The 25,363-nt window shown below is 47.8% G+C and overlaps 10 protein-coding genes across 10 annotated transcripts; 5 read left to right on the top strand and 5 right to left on the bottom strand.

The window, feature by feature from the left end:
• Window positions 1–941: 941 nt before the first annotated feature.
• On the top strand, window positions 942–2,307 carry FIESC28_02256 (uncharacterized protein; the record flags this gene model as incomplete). Its single annotated transcript, XM_031156406.1, has 3 exons — window positions 942–1,201; window positions 1,262–1,811; window positions 1,981–2,307. The coding sequence occupies 3 exons, from the start codon at window positions 942–944 to the stop codon at window positions 2,305–2,307; spliced, it is 1,137 nt and encodes a 378-aa protein (XP_031019577.1).
• A 1,366-nt stretch (window positions 2,308–3,673) lies between these two features.
• On the bottom strand, window positions 3,674–4,389 carry FIESC28_02257 (uncharacterized protein; the record flags this gene model as incomplete). Its single annotated transcript, XM_031156407.1, has 3 exons — window positions 3,674–3,918; window positions 4,041–4,232; window positions 4,284–4,389. The coding sequence occupies 3 exons, from the start codon at window positions 4,387–4,389 to the stop codon at window positions 3,674–3,676; spliced, it is 543 nt and encodes a 180-aa protein (XP_031019578.1).
• Window positions 4,390–6,661: 2,272 nt separating this feature from the next.
• FIESC28_02258 (uncharacterized protein) lies at window positions 6,662–7,990 on the top strand (the record flags this gene model as incomplete). The annotated part of the gene is made up of 1 exon (XM_031156408.1): window positions 6,662–7,990. The coding sequence occupies one exon, from the start codon at window positions 6,662–6,664 to the stop codon at window positions 7,988–7,990; it is 1,329 nt and encodes a 442-aa protein (XP_031019579.1).
• Window positions 7,991–8,432: 442 nt separating this feature from the next.
• FIESC28_02259 (uncharacterized protein) lies at window positions 8,433–9,612 on the bottom strand (the record flags this gene model as incomplete). Its single annotated transcript, XM_031156409.1, has 2 exons — window positions 8,433–9,127; window positions 9,189–9,612. 2 exons carry the CDS (start codon window positions 9,610–9,612, stop codon window positions 8,433–8,435), a joined length of 1,119 nt encoding a protein of 372 aa, XP_031019580.1.
• A 1,463-nt stretch (window positions 9,613–11,075) lies between these two features.
• Window positions 11,076–12,418, bottom strand: FIESC28_02260 (uncharacterized protein; the record flags this gene model as incomplete). Its single annotated transcript, XM_031156410.1, has 3 exons — window positions 11,076–11,456; window positions 11,639–12,146; window positions 12,204–12,418. The coding sequence occupies 3 exons, from the start codon at window positions 12,416–12,418 to the stop codon at window positions 11,076–11,078; spliced, it is 1,104 nt and encodes a 367-aa protein (XP_031019581.1).
• A 1,386-nt stretch (window positions 12,419–13,804) lies between these two features.
• On the top strand, window positions 13,805–15,439 carry FIESC28_02261 (uncharacterized protein; the record flags this gene model as incomplete). The annotated part of the gene is made up of 1 exon (XM_031156411.1): window positions 13,805–15,439. One exon carries the CDS (start codon window positions 13,805–13,807, stop codon window positions 15,437–15,439), a length of 1,635 nt encoding a protein of 544 aa, XP_031019582.1.
• A 1,431-nt stretch (window positions 15,440–16,870) lies between these two features.
• FIESC28_02262 (uncharacterized protein) lies at window positions 16,871–19,200 on the top strand (the record flags this gene model as incomplete). Its single annotated transcript, XM_031156412.1, has 2 exons — window positions 16,871–17,370; window positions 17,421–19,200. The coding sequence occupies 2 exons, from the start codon at window positions 16,871–16,873 to the stop codon at window positions 19,198–19,200; spliced, it is 2,280 nt and encodes a 759-aa protein (XP_031019583.1).
• Window positions 19,201–20,228: 1,028 nt separating this feature from the next.
• On the top strand, window positions 20,229–21,197 carry FIESC28_02263 (uncharacterized protein; the record flags this gene model as incomplete). Its single annotated transcript, XM_031156413.1, has 1 exon — window positions 20,229–21,197. One exon carries the CDS (start codon window positions 20,229–20,231, stop codon window positions 21,195–21,197), a length of 969 nt encoding a protein of 322 aa, XP_031019584.1.
• A 1,456-nt stretch (window positions 21,198–22,653) lies between these two features.
• FIESC28_02264 (uncharacterized protein) lies at window positions 22,654–23,208 on the bottom strand (the record flags this gene model as incomplete). The annotated part of the gene is made up of 2 exons (XM_031156414.1): window positions 22,654–23,079; window positions 23,131–23,208. 2 exons carry the CDS (start codon window positions 23,206–23,208, stop codon window positions 22,654–22,656), a joined length of 504 nt encoding a protein of 167 aa, XP_031019585.1.
• Window positions 23,209–23,551: 343 nt separating this feature from the next.
• FIESC28_02265 (uncharacterized protein) lies at window positions 23,552–24,034 on the bottom strand (the record flags this gene model as incomplete). The annotated part of the gene is made up of 1 exon (XM_031156415.1): window positions 23,552–24,034. The coding sequence occupies one exon, from the start codon at window positions 24,032–24,034 to the stop codon at window positions 23,552–23,554; it is 483 nt and encodes a 160-aa protein (XP_031019586.1).
• Window positions 24,035–25,363: the final 1,329 nt, after the last annotated feature.

Below are 25,363 nucleotides of genomic sequence, written 5' to 3' on the forward strand. Positions count from 1 at the left end.
TTGAAGCTGTGGAGAGACCAGAGAGGAAGCGAAGTCTTGGCAAAGCTTGTGCAGGGAGAAAGGAAAACTGCTTGGGCTCTAAATAAAGAAGAGAGGGATTGGGTTGGGTTGTTAGTATTTCAATGTGGGTGTAACAGTAACATTAACAGAATCAGGCAGTAGTCGAGAGAATGAGTGGTTGAACAAGGGCGGGTCGATGGGTTTAAGCCGGGTTTGTCGCGATAGGCGATCGGACGAACCGGTACTTTAAAAAGAAGAGGCTCGAGGGTACAAACTTATCATGAATGAATGTTCAGTTGCTTTAGCGATCAATCCTATACATAATGTATTGAACAAAGACACTCAAGGTCATGCTTCTTTGTCCTCTATTCTACTGCTACTCTCTATCTACTGGCTGCTGCCAGTGTCTTGAGTGTCATAGATCTAAAGTAGACGACAGTATGATCTGATTATATCAGAGTACATACATATACAGCCTAACTGATTGGGTACCTCCGCATGGCTAATCCGAGATCTATCTGTCGATCGAGATTCACCTTGACCTAGGTACCTAGGTTAGTAAGGTGCCTGGGTGGTTGAACATTCACTACAACAAACACTTTATCACATCCCGTAAGAGAAGAATCGTCCTATAAGGCTTGAGGTGCCAAAGTTAGAGTAAAATAAATTCTAGTCTAAGCTCACATAATGTAAACTAAAAAAAAACTCATCTTCTATGCTCTCGGCGGCCAATTTTTCCAACATTCTAACGCCTATCTTGCTCATCGCAGTGGAAGTCGTCCGCAGTATGGAACTGAACTGTAACTCTAACTCTCGCCAACACAGAAGCGACTCGCTTGCATAAAAGGCTGCTGTGACCCCCTCAACTTCACAAGCAGTAGTTCCGTCGACCCCTACCCTTCGTTCCACGTCGCTACCCCGTTTCATGCTAGTACAGTACCATGCCTGGCATTGACATTGAAAGTCTCCCACTCTTCATATATGAAGAGATTGGAAGCTATTGCGACAACAAGGCACTCACGCAGCTTGTATCCGTCAGCGTAAACTTCTACAACTGGTTCAATGGATCGCGCCTCAAGGATTTCGATATGCGTAACTACCTGCCTCAGGTTACCTACTGGCTAAGGGGGCTGCTGAGCGAGAGAAGCCCCCGACTCGTTCCACGGCTCAAAGCTATCAAGCAAGTATCTGGCCCAAGCGAGTGAGATCGAAACATACTAACTACCACCATCAGAGATTTCCAGTTTAGTCTTTCCTCTAGTCACGATCTACCGCGAGACCTAGGATATGGGCTAGCCGATCTTCTAGTCAGGCTCTTGAGTGAAATGATGACAGTCAAATCTGTAACACTGGACCTCAAATACATGTCTCCCGGGGTTAAGCGACTGTTTGTTACCTTGATGGAATCGAAACCTAGCGACATGATGAAACACAGTGCCCTCAACATCATAGCCCGGCCAGAACTTACGAGCGCCTACCTCGGCTGCTGCGACCCCTCGAAGCTCACGTCGGTGTATCTCCCTGCTGACTGGAAAGTGCGCAGCCATGACTACAGGTATAAAGAGTTCGACCTTAAGCCTGGCGACTATACCATGGAATACAGACAACTACTATGTCTGTATCGCGATCAAGTGCCCGGGCTGAAGCGTCTTCGTCTTATGCTGACTACAGACATAACAAACTCTCTCAAAGCAACCTTTCGAGAGATTAAAGCCATCACCACAGAATTTCCCGAGCTCGAGTGGCTCATAGTCGACGAGTTTATTGGATCTAGGCCTGATTTAATAGAGCTTGAAAGCAGCCTGAACTGGGTACGTACTTCCGCAGACCCCAAAAGCATAAGAGACGAAATGATTTTGTCACTTTATGCTAGCTTAGACTAGCCTTTAGGCTACTTTATTATTGTAGCCTAAGCCTTAGAAGACACTTCTTCTATTACCCACCTACCGTAGGTAATCATAAGCTAACCGTTACTCATAGTTTACTGACATCCTAAACTCAACAAAGCTTACACATCTGGCCATCACAATCTGCCATGACAATGTGTTCCTGTCATTTCAGGATAATAACCCTGCCTTGTCTGAAGATCAAGCTCTCGAAGGACTCGATTATTGGTATCAAAGGCTGCTCTATCTGCTTGTAGAGTCGTGCCCCCGACTGCAGCAGCTGTTTATCAAAGATAGCGAAGGCCTTCTTCACGTTGTAACAAGGGATAACAACGCCGGAGTATCAGTTCGTCATTGGGATTGGTATGAGACGCCGGAAGCAGATGAATCGCCGTATCTTACTTGGGGACTCTCGGGTTAAGCGGTTACAAGCCAATCCGTTTGTCAGAGTATCGGGAAAGGTGACCATTGAGAGTACAAGGGACGAAACAACTTGGCTACTTTATGGGAGTTTAGGCTAGACCTTGGGACAATTACTTCTGGCACCCGAACTCAGAAGTACAAATATGATGGCCTAGGTCAGGGCATAAGAGATTGCTGGCCCAGGAAGTAGTCTCAAGCGTCATGGATTGAGGCTACCCCTTGTTGCCCCTTATTCCCCTAGTCAAATGCTATGGATGACTGCTGGGCAACAGAAGAACTATCTTCTAAGGCTTATGATACCAACTTTAAAATAGTCCAAGCACTAGTCTAAATTGACATGAAAAGCCTAAGTTATCTTGTCTCCAAATCTGTTGGCGACTAATTCTTGCGATGTCTCATGGACAATCAATGTACTCGTATCCAGTTGGAGACTATTGACAATACGCAAGGCAACAAAACTGACTTCGTAATGTAAAACACTGCCACTATTAAAGCCGCAGTATTTGCCACTTGACGTCTGAAATGAAGACCTCGTCGAGGAACACTGCATACGGTTCGAGTCCTTCACGCGCTGTCGTTCCTCAGGGCGATCAACCTGCTGGCGACAATAAAGGGGACAGGTGATGAGATGGCCAGATAAACCACGTAACTGAAAATGCTTCATATTGTTGTCCAACAGGAGCAACTCGTGGCTCACATCTCTGGCATGTCACCAGATTTATGTCCAGCACATGAATCAATCACTTCTTTGTAGCCACATTTGGGAGTGATATCAACCTCTTCTCAGTCCAATGGATTCAAACCGAAGTAATGGAGTAATTTGAAAGGCTTTACAGTAGGTAGTAGCTATGTGTTGCAGACAATAAATCAATAGTCTCCAACTGTAGTCCATAGTGCACCGTCACGCAAATCACATCAATCATTCAGATAGTGTGCAGAGGATTTTTATTGCTTCAAGTGCCTAGTAGAACGTTACCTGAGAGCAACACTCCATCCTCAGAATGAACATGTCCTAGCTGAACCGGAGAAGATATGTATCTACCTCAGGACTAAATACTTGCAAGGAACCCCTAGGTATACGGGCACGATACCACTGGTCTGGGCTATCCATAAAGCCCCTTCCCTCAAGTATTCTGCGCTGTCCCTCCTAGTGCCGCATGGAAGTTCCTCGGCCCAACCCTAAGTGTGACCATACGTCGCTTGGTACGGTGATTGTCGCCATCCGTCAGATTGCTTGTAGAGCTAGCATTGTCTGCGATATGATCAGTAGGTACTCCGGTATCATTCTCGATGTTCATACCATGAGGGGCGGGTATTTCATTTCGCTGAAGCCCAATGTTCATACCATTACCCATAGGTGTGCTTTACGATGCCTCACTGTCGGTATCATCACTGTCGGTATCATCACTGTCGATGTCATCACTGTCGGTTCCATTATTGGCAGAGCCTGCTTCGGCCCTGGTGTCTGCCAATACACCCTTCAACTTGGCATGGAACCCGTCATCACCAAAGGTTGTCTTGTTCAATGTCCTCATCGCCATGCAAATGCATTTAATGTCACTATCCATCAGTACTGTGCGGTTGGCATGACGGGCCAAGGCATATGAGCCTATTGGGATTAGCATTAGAAAGTACCATATCGTTACAACATATAAGAAGTTCAAGGGAGGGGGACAAAGAATAAAGAGAGGAAAAGGAGGGTGGATAGGAGTAGATCCTCGGGAAACTTACACGAGAGCACATCCACCAGGAACCCCTCAGCCGCGGTATGCAGGGCATCCGCAGCGACTAGGGACAATTTGTTGGGGTCATCCAGAGTTGCCCCAGGCAGATGCGACATGATCTCCTTTGCGAGTCGTGACATGGCCATTCGAGATATGACATGCTTGGGAGCCAGCGGCGCCATCGTTTTCATCTTGAGTTCTCCAGTCCTTATTAGAACAATCTGATATAATGGTTGAGTTCCGGACTTACTGCTGCGAAGCAATCGGCTCGCCATTCGACTTTTTCTTCCTCCCCGAAACCGCTTGTTGGGCTTGGTAGCACTCTTCTTGGTTGTCCCCATCTTGGTTGTCCCCATTGTTGGGATGATTGGTATGAAGAGTGGATGGTAGAAGGAGAGACGAAATGCGTAGAAGGTGGATCCTATAGCTATCCCACTTGGAGTGACTGTGATTCACTGCCTGGCCCCTCTAGTTCAATAGTAACTCGATCCAGGGGGTGTCGACGCACATAACCCCCCTCTGGCAGCTATTAGGCACCTTTCACCAAACGAGTAGATCCAGAAGGATGGATCTGGGGGTTGTTGGGAGAGATACCCCCTCACCCGAAGCCTCGTGCCCAAATACTAAGCATACAAGGCTGGAGTTACCGAGAACAGGATATGTAGAATAGTTATGTATTTATAACCTTTATCTTTACATGCACGTCACTTAACAGAAGGTAGTCTCTACATGGAAATAACGCAGTTAATATTCACTAACTTGAAATACCCTTTGACAGGCACGAAGCCATCCTAACTTATATGTGAGCCCACTCGCATCTAATTTTCTCATGCAACAACACTTTTCCTATGAAGCCATCGCTGATAGACTATCAACACTCCACCAACTTCAGATTCAAGGTGTTCTAGAAACTTGCAGTTCACAATGCACACGACGAGACACCTGGAACATGAGCCTTTGAGCAGTGTTCGAAGTTTCCAGTCAATAGAAACATCGATTGTTAGTAGGATTTCTTCATAAATGGTTCTCGACAAACCAGTAGGGAAGATGTCATTCTTCACAATGACTTTTAAACGGAAACGATGCCGGCACAAAGTGTGGTATATCAAGACAGGAAACGACAGTAAACAAAGCATTCACGCTTTGTTTACATACTACAAACCGTTTTGTTGATTCATAACATTGCGAACAAATAGCAAATCCCTCTGAGGTACCTACAGGTAACAAACTCTTATGCTTGCTGCAAATATCCGCAAATCCAATCATAACCAGGTCCTCGGAACTGATTGATAAAGACCCCTGTCGGGTTTGTTCCTGACGTTGCAAGCGTGTGTAGGCAAGCGCAATGGAAGCAAAGAAGACACGGGCCTTAGCGTGTCGATCACTCACTTACCCTTTTACGGTATCTATCTTCGCTCCACTGCCGGGTCGCTCCTACCTAAACTGATTGATGGTGCAGGAAATAAACAATAAAATTGACCTGAACCTCGGACTCCCGAGTACCTACCTAACTTAGAAATACCTTCTTTCACCTTCACCCGGGCTTTATACTCAGTAGGGCCGAGTGGCTGCTTCAATGCTTTTGTCTCCTTTCACCTGACAATCGCATTTGCCGATAAAGATCTTTGTTCTCTGCACGACAACATCTCATGACTGCGTCTGTCTCTCGACCTATAAGCACCCTTTATCTCTATTTATACTTTGTCTTTCGTTCTCGGATACTGTAGCACGGGTAACCATTTTCATTGTTCCTCTGATAAGGTCTTCTTTCTCTCCTGTCCCCTGAAATCGATTTGCCCCGCGCTAATCAGGGACCTTGCAGGTGGTTTGCCGCTAGAATCCAAGCTTTGCTTCTTTTTTGGACCAATCTCTGTTCTCCCCGCTTGGTCCACTTTTCGATTTCTGTCTTGTCTGCACCTAAAGTGCCAGCGTGGGCAGGTGCTCTCCCGCCGAGGCTCTATCGAGTTTGGAGACAAAGACACTGAACAGGGCAGAAGAGACATGCATTTTGGGTGGTCATCAGTCACTTTGCCAAGTACCCTCCTTCACTGACACTCCAGGTTTGGTCTAGCACTTTTTAGGTTCAACTTTGCTTCTCATGGTCGGTGCCTCTTTCTTCTACAGCACAGTCCAATTCTTCCAGGTTGTCTTTATTTTCTCTCCTACGTCAAACTTGATCCCGCGCAATAAAAACGAGCAGCCATCGCGGCGCTTATAAAGGAGATAGCCCCCTGTCGAACTCGTCGCCTTATTTTCTTAGATTATGCCAATATCGACGTCCATCGCGCATTCACTGTACACACTTGACTCTTTCGCTGAATTGTCTTGAGCTACTGAACCAGGGTGGCAATTCCGCTCACCTCTCACTACCCAGTCGCCTAGTTTCTCACTCTCACCTTGGACACTCTCCACTCTCAACCACATCAACTACTTGCCTATCCGTCGCAATCGCGAGACGGGTCTTTCCCGGTTTCAATGGAGATTCGACATCTGTCGCATGGTCTTGCGACTCCTCACCTTCAATTTCAGCATTCTTCTCCACACGTTCAACAGCCTGGGCCTGGGCCTCTTAACGCTCCCCAGATTGCTCACGAACAGGGTCCAATCCCCGCCAGCTCATCAAACGTCATGGAACCAGCGTCATATCCTGAGCCGCTTCTACCAGCCACTGAACAGCCAGCTTCAATGCCGGGAATTAACAAAAACGAACAATCTCTAGCAGCGGCTAATGAACCGTCGCCTCCTCCCGAACTGGATCAAGATGACGCCAGTTCAATACTAAGTGACCTGCCTTCTGAACTGGGCGAAACCCCAGCCGAACTACCAACCGAAGTTGACTCAATTAACTATGACTGGGACGGTCCAGAAGGTCATGAGGTACTACGGCTTAGGCCAACAGTCCAACAGTGGAGCGATTTCGCAGCCAATCTTGCTTTTGCTCGAAGCCTCCATGCTGAAAACCATGGCTGCTTCAAGATCGTTCTCCCGGATGAGCTCCTAGAGGACCTGCCAGAAAAGGACTCTCAAAAGGTTCCTGCACACGCATACCGACCCAATCAGATTAAGAAGAACAGTTTCTGGCGAGTTGAAACTGTTCCTTCTGTGGGCAACTTCAACTCATCAGTCACTGGTCCACAATGCAACGTTTCTGCAATTCAAGCTATCGACCAGCTCAGGAAGTTATACCGCAAGAGTGACCGCAAGCAAATTCGCAATGTGCGATATCGGGCAGATGTCCCTGCATGGACTCCGGAGCAACGACGTGAAGCCGGCGTCCCTGGGCGAAGTCCGATCTACCCTTTGAAGGGCGATAAGCTGGAGTACACTAAGGCTATCATTCCTGGTATTCACACGCCTTATGTTTACGAATCAGGTCCTCATTTTGGAGCAAGCTTCCAAATACATGCAGAGGACTTCCGACTTGTTTCTCTCAACCACCTATACAAAGGCCGAAAGATCTGGATTGTGGTACCTTCCAATGCCGTCGACATTGCCGAAGAGGCTCTTGGTCGAAAAGACAAATGCTCTCAGTTCATGCGACATCGAGCTGAATTCTTCTTCCCACAGAAGCTCGAGAAGCTAGGCATACCTTTCCGTATCGTCGACCAACGTCCTGGTGAAACCATAGTGATCCTACCCGACGCATATCATGAAGGATTCAGCACAGGGTACAGCATTGCCGAAGCCAAGAACTATGCGGATGACGATTGGACTACACAAACCTATCAGGAATGCGAGGCTAAGTGCAAGCTCGCCACAGCAATTCCCGCCGAACTCATGCGGCCCTTGAAGGACGGAGAGACCCAGCTTGACCTTTGTTCGGGTTTCGAGCTCACTACACAAGATACACCTCCAGCGACACCGCCTAAAACACCACCAAATGCAAAAGGAAAGCGACGCCTTAGCGGCGGAGAACAGAAAGGTGTAAACAAACGGATCAAGGGTGGAATGGCGTAATGGTTTGCTTTTGTTCACATGCTCACGAGGAGTTGGTTCTGGTTTTCAAGATGCGTTAGTCATCGGTGTCATTACAAACTGCTATGAATGGGGAACTTTGCAAATGATGGTTTCGGGATACCCAGACACCCGGCGTATGAAACTATTTTGGCAGCTTGTATCAGGGAGAGGGCTGGTCGGTTTACGGACGGCGTTTTTGTATGATGTGTCTTCTGCCTCTTGTCAAGACAAGAGGCCACGTTGATTTAATTTTGATAGACTAAGCGTTCATATTAATTCTCTCGTTATGCGTCGTGTGAAGATCGTTACGCTCCATCCTCCACCGTAATGCTCGCATCGCTATAGTTTCCAGATATATACATTGAAACGAATTTGACAATGCAGATAATAGCCACTGATTACATATCCAATTAGATCAGATAGCCTCTTGTTTCTTCTTCCTTTACATGCGTCGCTCCTCCTCCTGTCTTCGCATCTCGTCACGGAAAGCGTTGCGGCCACCACCGTTGCCCTGCTGAGAGAAGTTGGCATCGACAGGGCTGCCAGCCAAGCTTCCGAGACCATCGCTGTCAGCACGAGCACGCTGGGGAGCATCGCGGTACTCGCCAGGTGGAGGGACAGAGGTATCGAGTTGAATGCCGTTGTCCCTGGCGCCAAAGATGCGGCGCTTAGCACGACCGGTGTAGCCATGGCGAGCGCGACCGGAGATGTTACCGAGTCCAATGTGGCGGGTCTTGCGGTTCCACAGGAAACCACCGATAATGAGAAGAAGAAGCGAGCCGAAGACGACGGGGAGGGCAATGATGAGAGTCTGGCCCTCGGGGAGCTTCTCGTGCGCCTTCTCGGGGAAGTTCTCGTCTTGCAGGTAGAGGAACAGGGTTGAGGACTTGGTCTTTTCGAGAGAGTTGTTGCTGTTGCTGTAGAGCGTAAGGGAGATGTTGTGAGACTTCTTGATGTAATCCGACTTGGCGTTGAATGGCCAGTAACCCCAGGCAGCGGGGACGGAGGATTCGGTGAATTCCTTGTACTTCTCCCACTTCTGGCTAGAGGAGTTGAAGATGTCGAGACGGGGGGTGATCATTAGGGTGGAGTTGTCAGTGGACTTGGTCTTGTTGAAGAAGTCAGGGTCCCAAGTGACTGTAGTAGCATAGTTAGCAACTGGATATGAATTGATGCGCCAATGACTTCAGGAACTTACCAAAGTATGTATTGCTAACATCGAGAGTGCTGTTCGCATAGGGAGAGCAGAAGGGAGCATTGTCGCCATCCTTGTTGTAGCATCGCGAAAAGACACCCTCACCATGCTTGCCAGTAGCCTGGGGATTAGGAGGCTCGCCAGTGCTGGTGTGAATCTTGCCCCAGCTGGTATAAGTATACACACTAGCAGTCAGATCGTGAGGAGCAGCATCGATGATGGACGTGGTACCATCGATGGTGGTGTACGAGGGAGTGTAGGTCGTAGCGGGCTGCTGCTCGTCATCGACGGTGACCCAAGCGGCGGTCTTGTCGGCGCGCTTCTCTAGAGCTGGGGCATCGTCCTGGAGATCGCGCTCGTAACGAATAACAGTCGCATTGGCGAGGGCCATAAGGCCCATAGAGGCCAAGATCTTTGAAGCGTGCATTGTTTTGTTTTGTTTGTTCCCTCGGTGATGCCAATTCCCTTAACACAACGAACGATCTCTCGTCAATGAAGCACTTGTCTAGTAACCGCCGACGGAGAGCAAGGGCGTTAACGATGAAGATGTTAAAAGAAAAGAAGGAAAAGAAGAAGAAAAGAGAAGGAAAAGAAAAGCTGGAAACACGGGAGATTTGAATGCCAATGCAAGCGAAGCCGACATCCCAGTCTAGGAGAAGACCGATCGGACCAGACGGAACCAACCACAGGTTGGATGAATATTTCGCGCAGGTCGACAGTGGGTCTGGACTCGCATTCCCCAGGCGATAGCCAGGGGTTTTACGGGGCATTTTGCAGTGGACGCTACTGTCGGCACCATCGCCAAGAAGTGGATGGATGAGGGATCGCGTCGATGAATAGCTGGGCGTGATGTCATTTGAGGAAATGTTTAGAGGTTTAGTAGCAATGAAAACATATATAAGTGGTGATGATAGTTATATAAAGAATACCATCAGTTATAGTATCGATGAGAATTACGGGTGATGCAATTAATAACGTTATCTCCTTAGTGGTTCGATTAATTAATCCGGACAATTAATACTGGTGGCTCAGGCATATTTGACCGTGGCTACAGTAACTAAGACGACATGACACTCATGGAAGAGTTGTTAACAGAATGCAATACTTTCAGAATTATGTAGAGCCATTGGTATCTCGTGATTATGACACTTCTATACTCTCTCACCTCACAGACAAACCAGGATATTCTAGACTACATAAGCTCCTGCTTAAATGCTGCGTTTAAGGTTCTGCAACGTCTTTCTCCCGTTAATTTCAGAAAATCTAACTCGCTATTGCAGGGCCTGAGACATGCACATACCGGCGTTGAGCTGGAATATCAAGAACAACCTCAAATCCATATCATCACCTGCAACACAAAGCAAGAAGAAAACATTTCTGCGATTCACTTTTTCACTCGCAATTTTAATCTCAGCGCTTATGAACTAGCTAAAAGTTTCGCAGTTCATCAAGCGGGTCTATAGATCACTTGCGACCTTCGGTGAGATGGCCGAGTTGGTTATGGCGCCAGGTTAAGGTTAACCTTAACACCAATTTCCTGGTGGAGCAATCCTCCTGGGTTCGAGTCCCAGTCTCATCAATCATATCTTTTTGCATGTTTTGTACCGTCAGGTGGGTAACAGAAGAATTGTTCTCCAAGACTTAGGCTATCATAATAAACTAGCCTAACTGCTGGTCTAAGCTATCACAAAGTGACTATATTGTTTCGTCTCCTGTGCCTCCAGGGGACAATTCTTCTGATACCATCAGGACTATCCGAACATCTTGCCTTCTTTCAACCCTTTTCATACATAGCAAAACAAGATCCGCGCAGTCTTCTGTCCATGCGACTAACTGTTCATACAACTCGGTGGCTATCCCAGCAGATAGGAGCATAACCTCGTCTCTCACTCACTCACACAGACCTCCGTCTCCGGGCCATATCTCTAGTGCTCCATGCTGTATATACTCGAACGTCATGTCGCCGATACGTTCGAAATATGCCTCATCGTTGTCTCCGTAGGATATCGTAACTGCACGAAATTGCGGACAAGCGATACCAATCCTTTTGGCAAGTTGAAGGAACCAGTTATCAATCGCAACTGCGATGTCACCGTCGAAGCCATCAAGGTAGTAGTCATTGTCGAAGTAATCTGGGTAGTCGTTGGGAAGGATTTCTTGCAAGCCTCGTGCAACAAACTCATGGTTAACAAGGCTTCTGTTGATCTCGATAGAGAACTCTTTGAGGGTGGAATTGTTTAAAGCCTTGCAGAGTTCCTCGATTTCACCGTCCTAGTTCAAATCGTTAGTCAAGTGTTTCCATAGCAGCAGAGCGAGGTTGGCCGCCAAGGGCCTGAGAGATCAGGTAATTCAGACACTTTATGCCAGGTGAGGCCAGCACTCAGGCTGCTTTCTTTCGGCGCCCTTGACCATGGAAGGCAGCCTTTTTGCTCATCCATTCAGTAGTTACTTACGAATTCCTGCCAACTTGAGTCATCAGATGTTGGACTGTTATTGTAGTATGCCTCATTACCGATTCGCAGATAATCGAGCGAAGGAAAGTCCCATGTTCCGTTGTCAGACTCCTGATAAGGGAAGTTTATCTGGAGCGATTTGAGCAAATGCGGCTGGGCTGAGTATCTAGACTTGAGAGCTTCGTAAATTTGGTTTTCGTCTTCGTCGCGGAAGCACCAATCAGTAAGCGTTATGTGGTCCAGGACATCAAGTTCGCAGCGATCGAGGGCAGCAGCGGCAATACCGTCATCGCAGTCCAGCACGATATATCTGAGTTTATCCCATCGAGGGGCTGCAGCCATACCACGGGCGAATTCTGCAAAATCAAAACCGGATTCTTTGACGATCATATTTAGCGAAAGGAATGTGACACAGGTCATTCGCGAGAGGCTGTCCACAATGCGCGTAGCGAGGCCAACGGGTGCCTCGGGTCCCAAATGGTAGTAATCTACGATCATCCAAGCAGATCTATATCAAGGAATTAGTAGCCATTGGCGCTTTAGAAACAGTATTTGAAGTGCCTACTTGATAAGAGAGTGCTTTGTGGTGTACTTTACGTCCAGGAAAAACCCCAACATTTGATAGAGCTTCTCTGGTGTGCCTCGAAGCTTGACGGATCTCCAATTAGCGGAGCTGAAGTAGCCGTAGAAGCTTTTCGATACTAATGCAAGGTTTGAATGATCCCGTTTTCTGAGGAACGAACCGATAATATCTCGGCATTCCTGTGGGATCTTGTTCATTGTCCTAGATTTGAGAGAATGGGACGTTTCTTTGCTGGTGCCGTGACGGGTAGGTAGATTAGAGGGAAGTGCTGGATGAAGATGCGAAAGTCTGGGGCCCTCAGTCTGTAAGGCAGATAAATGTGAGACGAAGAGACTCGGCAGGATGCCGCGATGAAGATGCCGTATTGAAGGAAGGAAGGGAAGTTGAGAATGCGGACGGAGGAGAGATTTCTTTATGCAGAGGCAGGTGCAGAGAAAACATCCAACCTGCCTGCTTGACCATTATCCAATTTTTGTGGCACTGCCCAGCAGTGCTTCCGTTATAATGGCAGATGGATGGCAGGCATAAGAGATGAAATAATTCGGTCACTTTATGCCAGCTTAGACTAACACTTAGGCTACTTTATTACAATAGCCTAAGTCTTAGAAGATAATTCTTCTATCATCCGCCTGGCTACCAATTACGATGATGAACTAGGGACTCCGTTTGATGATAATTTACTGTCAGAGCAGTGCCAGATATTGGTACTCTTACCGCGCGGTGCAAACATAAATACCGGCTTGAGCCTTTGTACTTGTGCCTTTGTGCCTCTACGTCTGTAAAACTATACCTAACTTTCCAGCCTCTTAGTAGTTGAGCCTTTGAGTAAGGTACTAAGGCATATTCAAAGCGCCCTTGGAAGCATGCAGTCTAGCTTGCAAGCGTTTAATATTAAAACGGATGAACAGAATATTCAGATAAATGAAGACCGATCTGGTACTGATGCCGTACAGGTATTGAATCAGTCTGAATAGCCCCGGACTATTCAATACCTGCTTTAAAACGGAGGGCGGCGGAATATGGAAGATGGTGACTTCGTCAATCGTATAAAGCCGACGAGGCTTGTTCTGCTTAACATCATTGTGCTTCAACGTGATAGGAGAGCGACTATTGTGATCACAAAGACCGGACACGTTCAATGAATTTGCTATATAATACAGCATCGCTGACTATATTGTTCTCTGCGCCGGTATCTTGGTTCCGAGTGTTCCTAGCTCCAGCGTTCTCCATCTAAGTTTGTTTGTAAGGCTGCTATCGGGATGTCAAATCTACCGATCAAGTACATGCGACTCAAAGGCAATACTACCTACACCATAGGAAGTTATTGCTGAGCGCGTTGACATTTTATTCAATTCTTTCCGAGGCAGTTTATTGAACTGTTTGTTAGTGTTGGTGATATGTCGTTGGTGTTTAGCTCTATCCAGTGGGCCTTATCGATAACACTCTGTGGATCCATGCAGCTAACTTTAGCAGGCCAAGCTCTTAGCGTTCCAACCTCATTCAACTTTCTTCATTGCACGCGTCTTCTTTTTCAACAACAACAAACTTCAGCTTCTCCATCATCACAGTCCAAGTGAGTCGCAATGTCGGCGATCTACAATCTCGAGCCGCAACCGACGGGATCCGTTATCATCCACACCACCCGAGGCGAACTCTCGGTCGAGCTATTCGCCAAACAAACACCATTGACATGTCGCAACTTCCTGCAATTAGCCCTGGATGGTTACTACGACAACACGATATTCCATCGATTGGTTCCTGGTTTCATTCTACAAGGTGGTGATCCCACTGGTACTGGCAACGGCGGAGAGTCGATATACGATGGAGGCGCATTCAGCGGCGACTTGGATCCTTGGCCCATGGATCAGCGAATGGGAAAGAATGCAGGACCAACAGGAATCAATTTCAAGGATGAATTCCACTCCCGACTCAAATTCAATCGCCGAGGTCTACTTGGTTCCGCGAACGAGTCGCGTCCGGATACAAACGGAAGTCAATTCTTCTTTACTCTGGACAAGTCCGAGGAATTGAACGGAAAGAACACCATGTTTGGACGAATTGCTGGCGATACGATTTACAACTTGGCCAAAATGGGTGAGGCAGAGGTGGACGAAGCCACGGAGCGACCAACCTACCCAGTCAAGATCGAGCGCATAGAGATCTTGGTAAACCCTTTCGAGGATATGAAGAAGCGATCTCGGGTTGCCACTCAAGCACCGTCCAACCCAACTACTACCAAAGATAAGAAGAAAAAGCGAAAAGGCGGGAAACAACTACTGAGCTTTGGGGACGATGAAGGGGACGACGACATGCCAGTGCTGAAGAAAAAGAAATTTGATACCAGGATCGTTATGGAAGCTCCGGAGGAAAATGATGTTCCCAGCAAGCCAACAAAAACCAAGACCAAAGACAAGAAAGACCCAGCATCGGAAAAGCGATCGTTGATCACAGATGAAGACAAAGATAAGGACTCGGATCAGGCCATCCCCAGTGAGCCACCCAAGGAGGTTCGCCGAAAGCCAGCCCCACCTGTCAAGATGGAGATGGAGGACGAATCACCGGAGCCGGAAGCCCCCCGTAAGACAGCATTGGAGCGAGCCAACGAAGAAATGGCTGCGCTCAAGGCGTCCATGCGACGGATGGTTCACTCAGACGAGCTTGTGAAGGAGAAGAAGAAGTCTACATTGGAATCCATGATTCCAGAGACATCAGTCAAAGGAGCAAGAAAGCGAGGAAAGGCAAGCGAGGACCCTAAAATGCTTCGTAGTATACAAGCGTTCCAGTCAAGGCTGGGGAAGGCACCCCCGGAGAAAGATAACGAACCGTCGGTCCGGGGAGCTGCCAAGGAAGAAGGAGACACGCAAGCTGCAGACGAAGAAGCTGAGTTGTGTGATCTGCACTTCATCGCAAATTGCCAAAGCTGCACGTCATGGGACAAACAAGAGAAGGAAGAGAGCGACGACGAGGGTTGGATGTCGCATTCTCTGAGCTTTGCCGCGGATAAACTGGGTAAGGACCTAAACAACCGTAGAAAGGCGGAGGAAGAGCTCGTTGTGATTGATCCACGCGAGAAGGCTCGGACTCTCAAGGATGAAAAGAAGGCGGCCAGGGATGCGCGACAAGGGAATTCGGGTCGAGCGTGGGATCAAGCACGAGATGCAGCAAGGAACGCCAAGATGGCACAAGCCGCCTCGCTTGCAGGACGCGGAGCAAAATGAACGGAGAGTATCAGTCAGATAGTTTGAGTTGTGTTAAACCCGTTGTTGGCAGTTCAGCTTATAGCCACATTGGGGATAGTTAGTCTACGATACCCAGCATAGAAGCATCGAGTCCATGTCCATGCCCTTATGGGCCTGCAGCCAGCTTGCATTCTATGCCCCTCCTCAGGTAATGCTACCCGGTCGCTGGTCTGACCTGACATGGGACGACGCCCATGCTTGTCCGCTGAAGAAAAGTGACATTATGGATTGTAACTGCCGTCCCCACATTAGCGAGATCATGCCGATCGATCGGTGATGATGATGAGAGTGATTGATTATGAAGAAGAGTTGAGGTCACAATTATCGTGAGCTGTAAAACAAATGAGGTGCTTTTGTCTTTTTTTTTTCCTTCTTATATATAAATATTTAAGACATTGTTAATGTTGGTAGCTAATGAATCAGTCAAGTGCTTCAACGTCATTAATGGCTTGAAACTGGTGGCTTTTCTTCAACGTTCAAGTAGATCGAGAGATCTCTCCTTATCATCACGTGAAGACGAGAGGCCCATGCTGATACCTTTCATCTGATTGGCCCAAAAATATTTGACACTTGATCCGCTCGCTCCAAATGCTCCGGAAGACCCATAATCGCAGCGACCGTCAACTTCAGCATCATCACCGTCACGAAACTGCACCACTGGACTAACTGCCTATTATTGCCTATTGGGAATCGCAACATCGGTACTTGTCGGCCTGTGCATCGCCTATTGCTCTACAGTACGGTTTCAGAATGGGCACGCCGCCCACCAACTCTTATCACCCTTAATCTATATAGACCAAGGCCCACAACCTCTCAAACCGCAGTCTGGCTTTCCCACTCAGTCTCTTCTTCTTCAATCTCCAGACGCGCTTCGCAACTCACTATTGCTTTAAGGCATCACCACCGCGAGCTCCGTACACGAGGTAGAGCAGGCGCGTGGTTGTCTTAAGTTTTAAGAGAGAAAAACCTTGTCATCATCTTCCGCGATCGGATTTACAAGGCTGCGCCGCGCCGCTCAAACACAATCTACTAGAACTGTGCTGTGGCCTTTGCGATAGCACTTTCCACTTTAACTTCCCGCGCGCACACGCGGTTCTTCGCTACTTTGACTCTCAGTCACGCCTATCGTGTTTCTCATTACAACCTCGAGACGACCGCTTACCACGATTTACTTTGCGCAATCTCGGGCAGAATTGTTAATAAATCACAAATTTACCCTCCCCGATTTACCCACCTTTCCAAGGCAATCATTACGTGAAATCGACTACTGTCAAGGCGACACCTCCCCCGAGAACTACACCCTCGAAATCTCGAAATCATACCCAACTGGATTAGGCATCGACAAAGCCAATCCACCCCAAACCAAACTCACCGCTTCTGGAGAAGCGCCAAACTTTCGAAACATTTTCCATGTCTGTACCCAATTCTAGAAAACGAGCAGCACCGGGAGCATCGCCTATGGTGCCCATACCACAGCAAATGCATCAACAATATAACACGGGGAACGCGGTGGGCAATCAGGGATTGCGTTGGAATGGCATGGCTGACCCTTCAAACTTCATGAATGGTACGGACGGCATTGTGGATGGAAGTTCGCATGTGGGCAACTCGTATGGTCACATAGTTCCGGCACAGCAGCAATACTCTCAACCTGCGCCGACTCCATCAAACACGATTGCGCGACGGCAAATGAATAATGCGCTTGTTCCGACCAATTCACGAAATTTTGATGGGACAGTTAAGCCATGGGGAAACTACGGTGGTGACGACAACGCACTGCTTCAGGGAAATCTTGAAACCCTGAACGAGCAGGACAATATCGAGGTGTTGGAGGAGAGGGCTCAGAAGGCAAAGAGGGAGGCCACATCTAAGCGCAAGCAGATTCCGCCGTTTGTGCAAAAGTTGAGCAGGTAAGTTTGTGTGCCTAGCAGACTGAAAGATACAAGCTAACCACATAAAGTTTCCTCGAGCAGCGCAAAAATGAAGAATTGATCCGCTGGTCAGAAAAGGGAGATTCGTTCATCGTGTTGGACGAGGATGAATTTGCCAAGACCCTGATTCCAGAACTTTTCAAACACAACAACTATGCTTCTTTTGTTCGACAGCTCAACATGTATGGTTTCCATAAACGCGTTGGGCTATCGGACAACTCTATGCGAGCCAGTGAGCGCAAGAACAAGAGTCCAAGCGAATACTCCAACCCTTATTTCCGACGAGGCCATCCCAACCTTCTGTGGCTGATCAACAAGCCTAAAAGTGGCAGTAAAGCAAAGAAGGGTGCCAAGGGCGCTGAAGGGGAGAATGACAGTGAAGACGAGGCTGTTAACGAGGAGGTGCTTGCATCTGGGTTGGGACCTTCTGCTGCTCAACCTCCCCGACCACTACCAGCTGGTGAATCTCAGGCACCGCCTAAGAAAGAGATGTCCCTCATACGGGAAGAGTTGAGCAGGGTCAGGGAGCAGCAGAGGCTCATTCTTACGGCAATAACTCGCCTACAACGGAACAACACTGAGCTCTACAACCAGGCCATCATGTTCCAAAGCCAGCACGACCGCCACCAAAACTCCATCAACGCGATCCTTAGCTTTCTTGCCAATGTCTTCCGGAAAACATTGGAAGATCAGGGCAACTCGCAGAACGTTGGCGACATCATCTCGATGATTACGAATCAGAACCAGCAGTCTACACAGCATGGAAGTGTGTTTGAGCTGGGTGATTATGTCCAACAGATGAATCCCAACTCATATGGAACACCCGGCAAGAAGGCCAGGGGACTTTTACCTGCACCCCATCAGAATAATCGCGCCCAGACAGTCAGATCAACTTCAACTCCAAGCCGTTCTACCCCTACCAGCGCGGGCTATCAGTCTGCCAACCATCATAACCATAACCCTGAGACGGGTCATGTTACAGAACTCCATGACAACTCCCCTAGCGACACAAACTCTCCCAACCTCCGTCAAGAGCTTGAGGAAAACCCCTCACAACGCATGATGAGTCTCATCCAGGAACACAACAACGGCAATGGTGTGGACATTCCCGACGTAGCAGATTTGGTAGCTAGCGCGCCCAATGCATTGAGCAATGCTCAACGAAACATGGTCAACTTCATGGCTGGGCAGTCGTCTAGTGCTCCTTCAGTCAGGTCAACTCCCGCTCCCCAAACTCCTGCTTCCGCCACACCAGCCCCTGCTGCTGCACAAGTCCCAACGTCCAATTCCAACATGGCCATGCCCACCATGCCTCCCTCTGCTTCCGTCTCACCCCCACCAACCGAATCCAACCCACCTCCCTCACTCTCCCCCATCATGGGACCACCAATGGCGCCGCCTTCTATTAACGAGATCAACTCCAACCAAATCGATTTGGACCAACTTCAGCGCCTTCAGAGTGAACAGGACACTAAGATCCATGAGCTCAGTAACATGCTTGGGCCGCTGAGTCCTTCTGGACAAATCCCCGGCATTGGTGATGATGCGGGCGCATACTTTGACCCTAACACGCCAGATTTTGGCCAGTACTTTGATATCAACCAGTTCACTGATGGTAATGATTTCAATTTCGCTATAGACACGGATTCAAACCAACCAAACCAAGCATCACTGCACTCAGGACATGTTATGCCTCATATGAGTCATACCAATACTGCTAGTCCTGCGGGCACAGAAGAAATTCTCCGTGATGATTTACGGCTAGAACACACTCCCGATCGAGGGACCAAACGACAGCGCGTGGCCTAGTCCATCCTGTAGATGACCCGCATCATGACCAAGAGGGGCAAACCCACTAGGTCTTTCGTCGTATTTATTACCACCACGTACACTGTACACCAACACTTTTTGGAATCCCCTTAGGGGTGGTTTACTGCAATCAACACATTTCAAGGCGAAATACAATCGATGAAAGCAGAGAAGGGGGGCAAGATATGCTTTGGAGTCAGCGTTTTGGTACTGTTACTCGATTGTTGCTTTTTCAAGAGGAAGAAGGAGGAAATTTAAAAAAGAGCTATAGAAACCCGTGGGTGAAGAACCCGGGAAGCGTTCAAGGTGCACCGGCAGGATATAGGAGCTCCAGAAACCAGAACCAGAACCAGAAACTAGTAAGGGTTGCGTTCGCGCGCCTTATGATATGATGTATGCGATTAAGCACGATTAATAATCCCACTTTTAAAATCTGTACTTGGGCATCTTGTTGTCTTGGTGATCTATCTAGCAATTTGGGCGTTTTGGATTAGAGGTACATAAAGCTGTATATTCTTAGAGTAGTAAAAGCAGAACATAAGAGACATTATATTTACTTGAGTTTGTGATAATGCATGTTCTTTTTCCTAAGTCTAGGCTTTTGTCTCCTGACTTTACCCAACAAAGCAAAGGTTCGTCTCCTGCATTTTCCATGGACACGCTGACCCTTCTATTCGTTCTGTGTACAATGCTCGTTGATGTAACCTTTGTTCGTTATATCAGTTCCACATTGAGCTGTTACGTTCTTGCCCAGTATCGTTGTTCAAACATTGATGTATGTGTTCAACTTTGATATCTGAACAAAGCCTTTCTTGTTTGCAGAACAATGCTATTGTCTTCAGTCTGGTTCTCTTTTCGAAATTCGAACTAAATATTTAAAGGGGTCCCCTTCACTGATGTCTATGCTCATCAACTTCTCAGACACAACTCACAGCTTCTGGCTTGCTGAAATCAAGTTTCTCTTTACTGAACATCGTCGGCCGGTCTAGACGATAGGTAAGTATAACTAACCAACAATGCTCAGCAACATGAAGCAATTAACTCCCCTCATTACGAATTCCCTCCCGGGCAATCAGTTCTGCCAGCAAGGTTCCGACGTTCCTGAAGAGCAGGTCTTACCCTGCGGGTTCAAGATTTTTATGCCTCTGAGAAACGAAGCAGGTGCAGAGCGCCGCATCTACCGTCTCAACATCAAGGACCTGTCCAAGTGGAAACATGAGCTTCGGCCAAAGCGACGTGCTAACAAGGTCAACAGGATCTCTCAGGGCACTGGTGCTATCACGGGTGAGTGGACGCTGACTAACTCATCTAACCCTCTAGATCAGGCACTGAGTTCCCCTGAGTCTTCTCCCCCTGACTCTCCTGAGAGTGCATCGTCGTGCGACTCGCCGATGTACACACTCTCTGAGATGCGTCTTCTTGTTCCTGGAAGCGAAGATGGTGAGATCGATAGTAAGACTATCGCGGATCGCTGGAAGACGAATATGATTCTTGAAGGTAAGATGACTCCTCCCCCCTGCCGCGACTACGAAGGACCTTACGCAGCTTGCTTCAACGTCATGGCCGTGATGGAAGAGCGAGAGCAGGGTAAAGCTCGCCGTCGCGCAGCATGGAAAACCACTTTGCAGTCCCGTCTCGCCAACGATGGCCCTAAGGGATGGGAGTTTCTGCACTCTGTCATCTGCGACGGCCAAAGCCCAGAACCCGGTGCTCAAAGGTTCCTTGCCTATCACCCCAAGCAGAAAGCCTACGTCCTCACTCGAGATTTCAAGGATGGTAAATACATCGTATCCGCCGCCCGCAATCTCAACGCTTGCTCGGCACGCGAGGTCTCGAAGTTGGTGAACAGGATCGGCGAGAAAGGATGGCAGGATGTGATTTATGTGGCCATGGAGGATGAGGACATCCCCTACTGCTTTGAGGGCAAGGTTGAGGATGATGAGCAGGAGCTCCTCAACTGGGGAGAACCTGTTGAGGAGGAAATGGAGGCCTGGTGAGTAGTTCAAGGTTGAGTGTGTGAGAAATAAAAATTGCAATTGAGTTAATCATCTCTAAAAACCCTATGCTGTGATCTTTTTCTGTTTGTTTTACGTCTCCTGAATCTGCAGTCGAAGACCATTGGCATCTTGGGGTCGACTTTGTTCCAACCCAATACCTCCTTCTAGTTTTTATTACCTACTTAAATACCTAGAAGGGCAGTTGAAGCTCACGGTGAATCATGCTGCCGAGGTAGGTGCAAGTCTAAGCTTTCATAAGATGACCAAATTATTTCGTCTCTTATGCTCTCAGCGTCCGGTTCTCAACGATCTTATTGGTATTGTCTAATACTTAGCAGGTATTATTCGTCCCTTATGGTCTCAAATAAACATGACCGACTTCGCATTCAACTGGGCTGGTGTAGCCTACGATACGGGAAAGCCAATTCGCATACAGGAACAAGTAATTCGCATGCTCCTCGACACCAGAATCTTGAGAACCGAATCCGAGCTGGCAAGCCTCATGATAGATCAACCGATTTTCTCGGGCTAGGACCTTCGAGTGCAGGATGCCAAGGAGTGAGTAAATGAATGGCCTTGCATCATGATACTTGGGAAACTAATGTTACCGGTACCTATAGGATTGAACTAGGCGTGGTTGTTGGGGAACTGCTCCCACTGGATTTCGCATACAATTATCCCGAGAATTTGTCGACTACAGCATCCTTCGATTATGGACGTCATGACCTTATGATTCAAACCCAGGTCAGGGTCGGGTATATCGTTGAGACCATTGAACCCTTTGCACCTTCAAAACGCCGATGCTTCCTCCTTTCTGATGAATGAATCAATGGGGTCAGAGTTGTCAAGCGGCTCGGGAAGATACGTCGCGATGAAATTCGTGATCGACTTTTTTTTTTATCGTGAATTCAGTATTTGTGAAACCGAGACCAAGCGCAACTGGTGGGATGTCTTCATGGGGAAGATTGAATACTTCCGACAACAGTACATTCGCAGGCGAAACAGAGATACACAGGGGAGGCTAGTGGCGAGTGATGCATAGCAAAGACAACAGAATACATATCTTCTTTTTTTTTCCCTGGGTATAGATAATCTACCTACTGAAGCCAGGCAGTGTCCACGTATCTGCTTGGGTAAAAGTGATCATTCGGGTGACTGCCCATAGACCAGCTTAGCAGCGTACCAAGGTACTCAAGTCGTCCGTAAGCCTGGACATGTTCCTGGCAGGACAGATTAGTGCATGTTCCAGTACAAAATCAAGTCAGAACCATATCCAGGTCGTGAGCAGGGCGAAGATATACTCTTGAGCATTTTTGTGGAATCTCTCATCGAATCTTAAGTCATCAGTCTGACCTCAGTGGTGCGATTCTTGTGATTCGGCGGTGGGATAGGATTGTTTTTGGAAGGCCATTCCAGAATAACCATTTTGTTAGTGAACTCCGGGAGCAGCATTGTCTCAGCCAGCAAGAGGATTGGCATGAATCGTCACATTTTCGATTCGAACAGGTTCCTTTGGTCTGTTCTTCCGATCAACTTCAACGCCCTCCATCTTGGCCAACGTCGCCAGACCCTCGTCTCCAATCACGCGTCCAAACACCGTGTTCAGCCCGTCCAGATGCGGCGCTTTGTCGAACGTAATAAAGAATTGCGATCCGTTCGTCCCAGGTCCCTTGTTAGCCATTGAAAGCACGCCTCGCGCGCTGTGTCGCAGCGCAGGTCGAATCTCGTCCTCGAATGCGCCTCCCCAGATACTACGTCCGCCCTTGGGGTTCTCGGGAGGGTTCGGTGTTGCGGGGGCGCCGGTTTGGGCCATGAATTTGGGGATGACACGGTGGAAGGGGGATTGGTCATAATAGCCTGTAGCGCAGAGAGCGAGGAAGTTCTGGGAGGTGTTAGTCGAGATGCAGTCGGGAGAGTGGTGTTTTTTACGAACCTCTGCCGTTTTGGGGACGCTTTCGCAGTATATTTCGACTTTGATGTCGCCGTGCGACGTGTGTAAAGTGACTGACATGGCTGGTGTATATGAGTGTGGTTGTTTCTGAGACTGAGATATCGAGAAAGTTAGAGCTATGCTATGCTGCAAGGCGTGGTGTTGCTTCTCGAAAGCGCTCGGGGATTATGATTGGCTGATAATCCCTGATGTCGATTACTAATATTCTTAACGACATATACCACCAAGTTGAGAGATCTAACCTAGAGGTACTGGATAACAGGAACGTTGCTGATTGAAGACTTCAGTTCCAAAATAGAATTTCCTAGATTTTGATCTAAACTTGTTTAAATCATCTAAGCTATTTTGTCCCTTATTCTAGATGGTGACCAAGCGATATTTCTTCACGGCTGAAGGCATTTAGTCATGGGTTGATGAACTGGGCTGCCCCCCCTACCAATACGGCTTCCTTCATCTCCACCTCGACATCCTCAAGTCCGTACGTGCAAAGGATTTCCTGGCATCTCAGTACTATAGCAAGTCCATTGCTAGGATCAGTAGAATCCTTCTTAACTGAGATAAGCATTGTAACAGGTTTATCAGATTCCCTATCCTCATCCACCGTTGACAAATGCTCATATCCTAGTCGCAGGATATCGAGAGCGATCATTTCGACGTTTTCCAAGCACTCCATGATATCTCTACAAAGAGGCACTGTGTTCCAGATGTCGTTGATCGCATGTTTTCGAACAACATCAAGCGTCTTGTAGACGCAATGAGAATCTTCGTGCATCACCCACGGGTCAGTACTTGTGCGCGCAACAAGTATTGGACGGCTTGGTAAACCACGGAAATAGCCATGCTTCTCCTCCTCGCTTGGGGGAGAGCGGTGGAAGGAACCTTCCATGTCGACGGTACTTTGCCTAAGGCAGGGCTGGGGTATTGAAAGAAATCAGCTGGTGAAAGCATTAGAGACGAAATATTAATTACCTTATAGTAGCTTGAGCTTCCCTGGAATACTTTGTTTTGGGGTCCTAGGCCTTGGGTGATAAGAGAAGAGGTTGCGTGGATTGGTTTGGGAAAATAAAGACGGGCAGAGGTCTCTTTATATACCCCAAGAAGCTGAAGGTTTGTTGAAAGGCCATTTTTACAAGCTCTGTATTAAACAATAAAGTTGACCTCCCTGGGCAGGTCAAAGTTCATCGCGGGAAGTTGCCTGCAGCAACTGAACTCTGACTTGCCATCGCGGGTGAAGAGTGTTTTTAAACATGGTTGGATGACAGGTTAAGCCTATCATTGGGATGTTGAAAGTACATACGGTATGTCAGGTTGCTGCTTGTCCTGTTGGGTACTCTGATACCCGACTGACAGGCTTAATTTGTCACCTACACATAGATGTCCAGACATGACCACCTCAGTTGAAGTCGCCCGCATCAACTGAATTCTAACTATCAACAACACAGCTGTGACTCACGCGCACTCTCACAAAAGGCTGCTGTGCCAGACACAGTAGCCTTCCTTTTCTTCCTTCCTACAACCGCCCCGGCCCCAACGTACAGTACCTATGTCATCGCCTACAACACCAACGTGCTTTTGAGTCACTCTAGATCGTAAAGCTCCTTTGGCGTGCTTGGAGTTGACAGTGATACAATATAAGTACTAAACCTAGGCGAGAGGTATTTGACTTCTCCATATTGATGGGATCTACGGATGTCGTCTACTCTGCCATCAGAAGAGATAGTGTTTTCAGGACAAAGGCATCCTATGATATGGCTCGGCTGTCGATGCTGCTTTTTAGTATAGCTGTGGTGATCCAATACAAAGTACGGGGTGGAACAAGTAAGAAGCAAGTTAATTCTTTCCTCCTAGCTACTGAGGGAAGGTGCCCTCTTCACTGACTTTAACAACGGCCTAAAGGTAACCTCTACAGTGGTTCCTTCCTTTTTTGTGTCTACTCCCAATACCTACCAATTGCATCATTGGTGATCGATTACTTCTCATTGTAAGGAGTCGCCCTGGTGAATTTGGTGAGTTTGCCTTCTCGTAGGCGTCCTGGTTCATATAAACCTTGCATAAAACAACCAGCGAATAAGAGTCTCAACGGCCAAAGCATAACTCCATCTATGCTCACCAGCCACAGAGCATATATCCAACGTGGCTAACTGTGGCGTCACCGACTACATACCCCTTCCTTCTAAGCGATATCTATCTCCTTACCTTACCGCACAATCTATGA

The sequence above is a fragment of the Fusarium coffeatum genome (assembly GCF_003316985.1).
Source record: "Fusarium coffeatum strain FIESC_28 chromosome Unknown BRIP53273_contig_49, whole genome shotgun sequence".
NCBI lineage: Eukaryota > Fungi > Ascomycota > Sordariomycetes > Hypocreales > Nectriaceae > Fusarium > Fusarium coffeatum.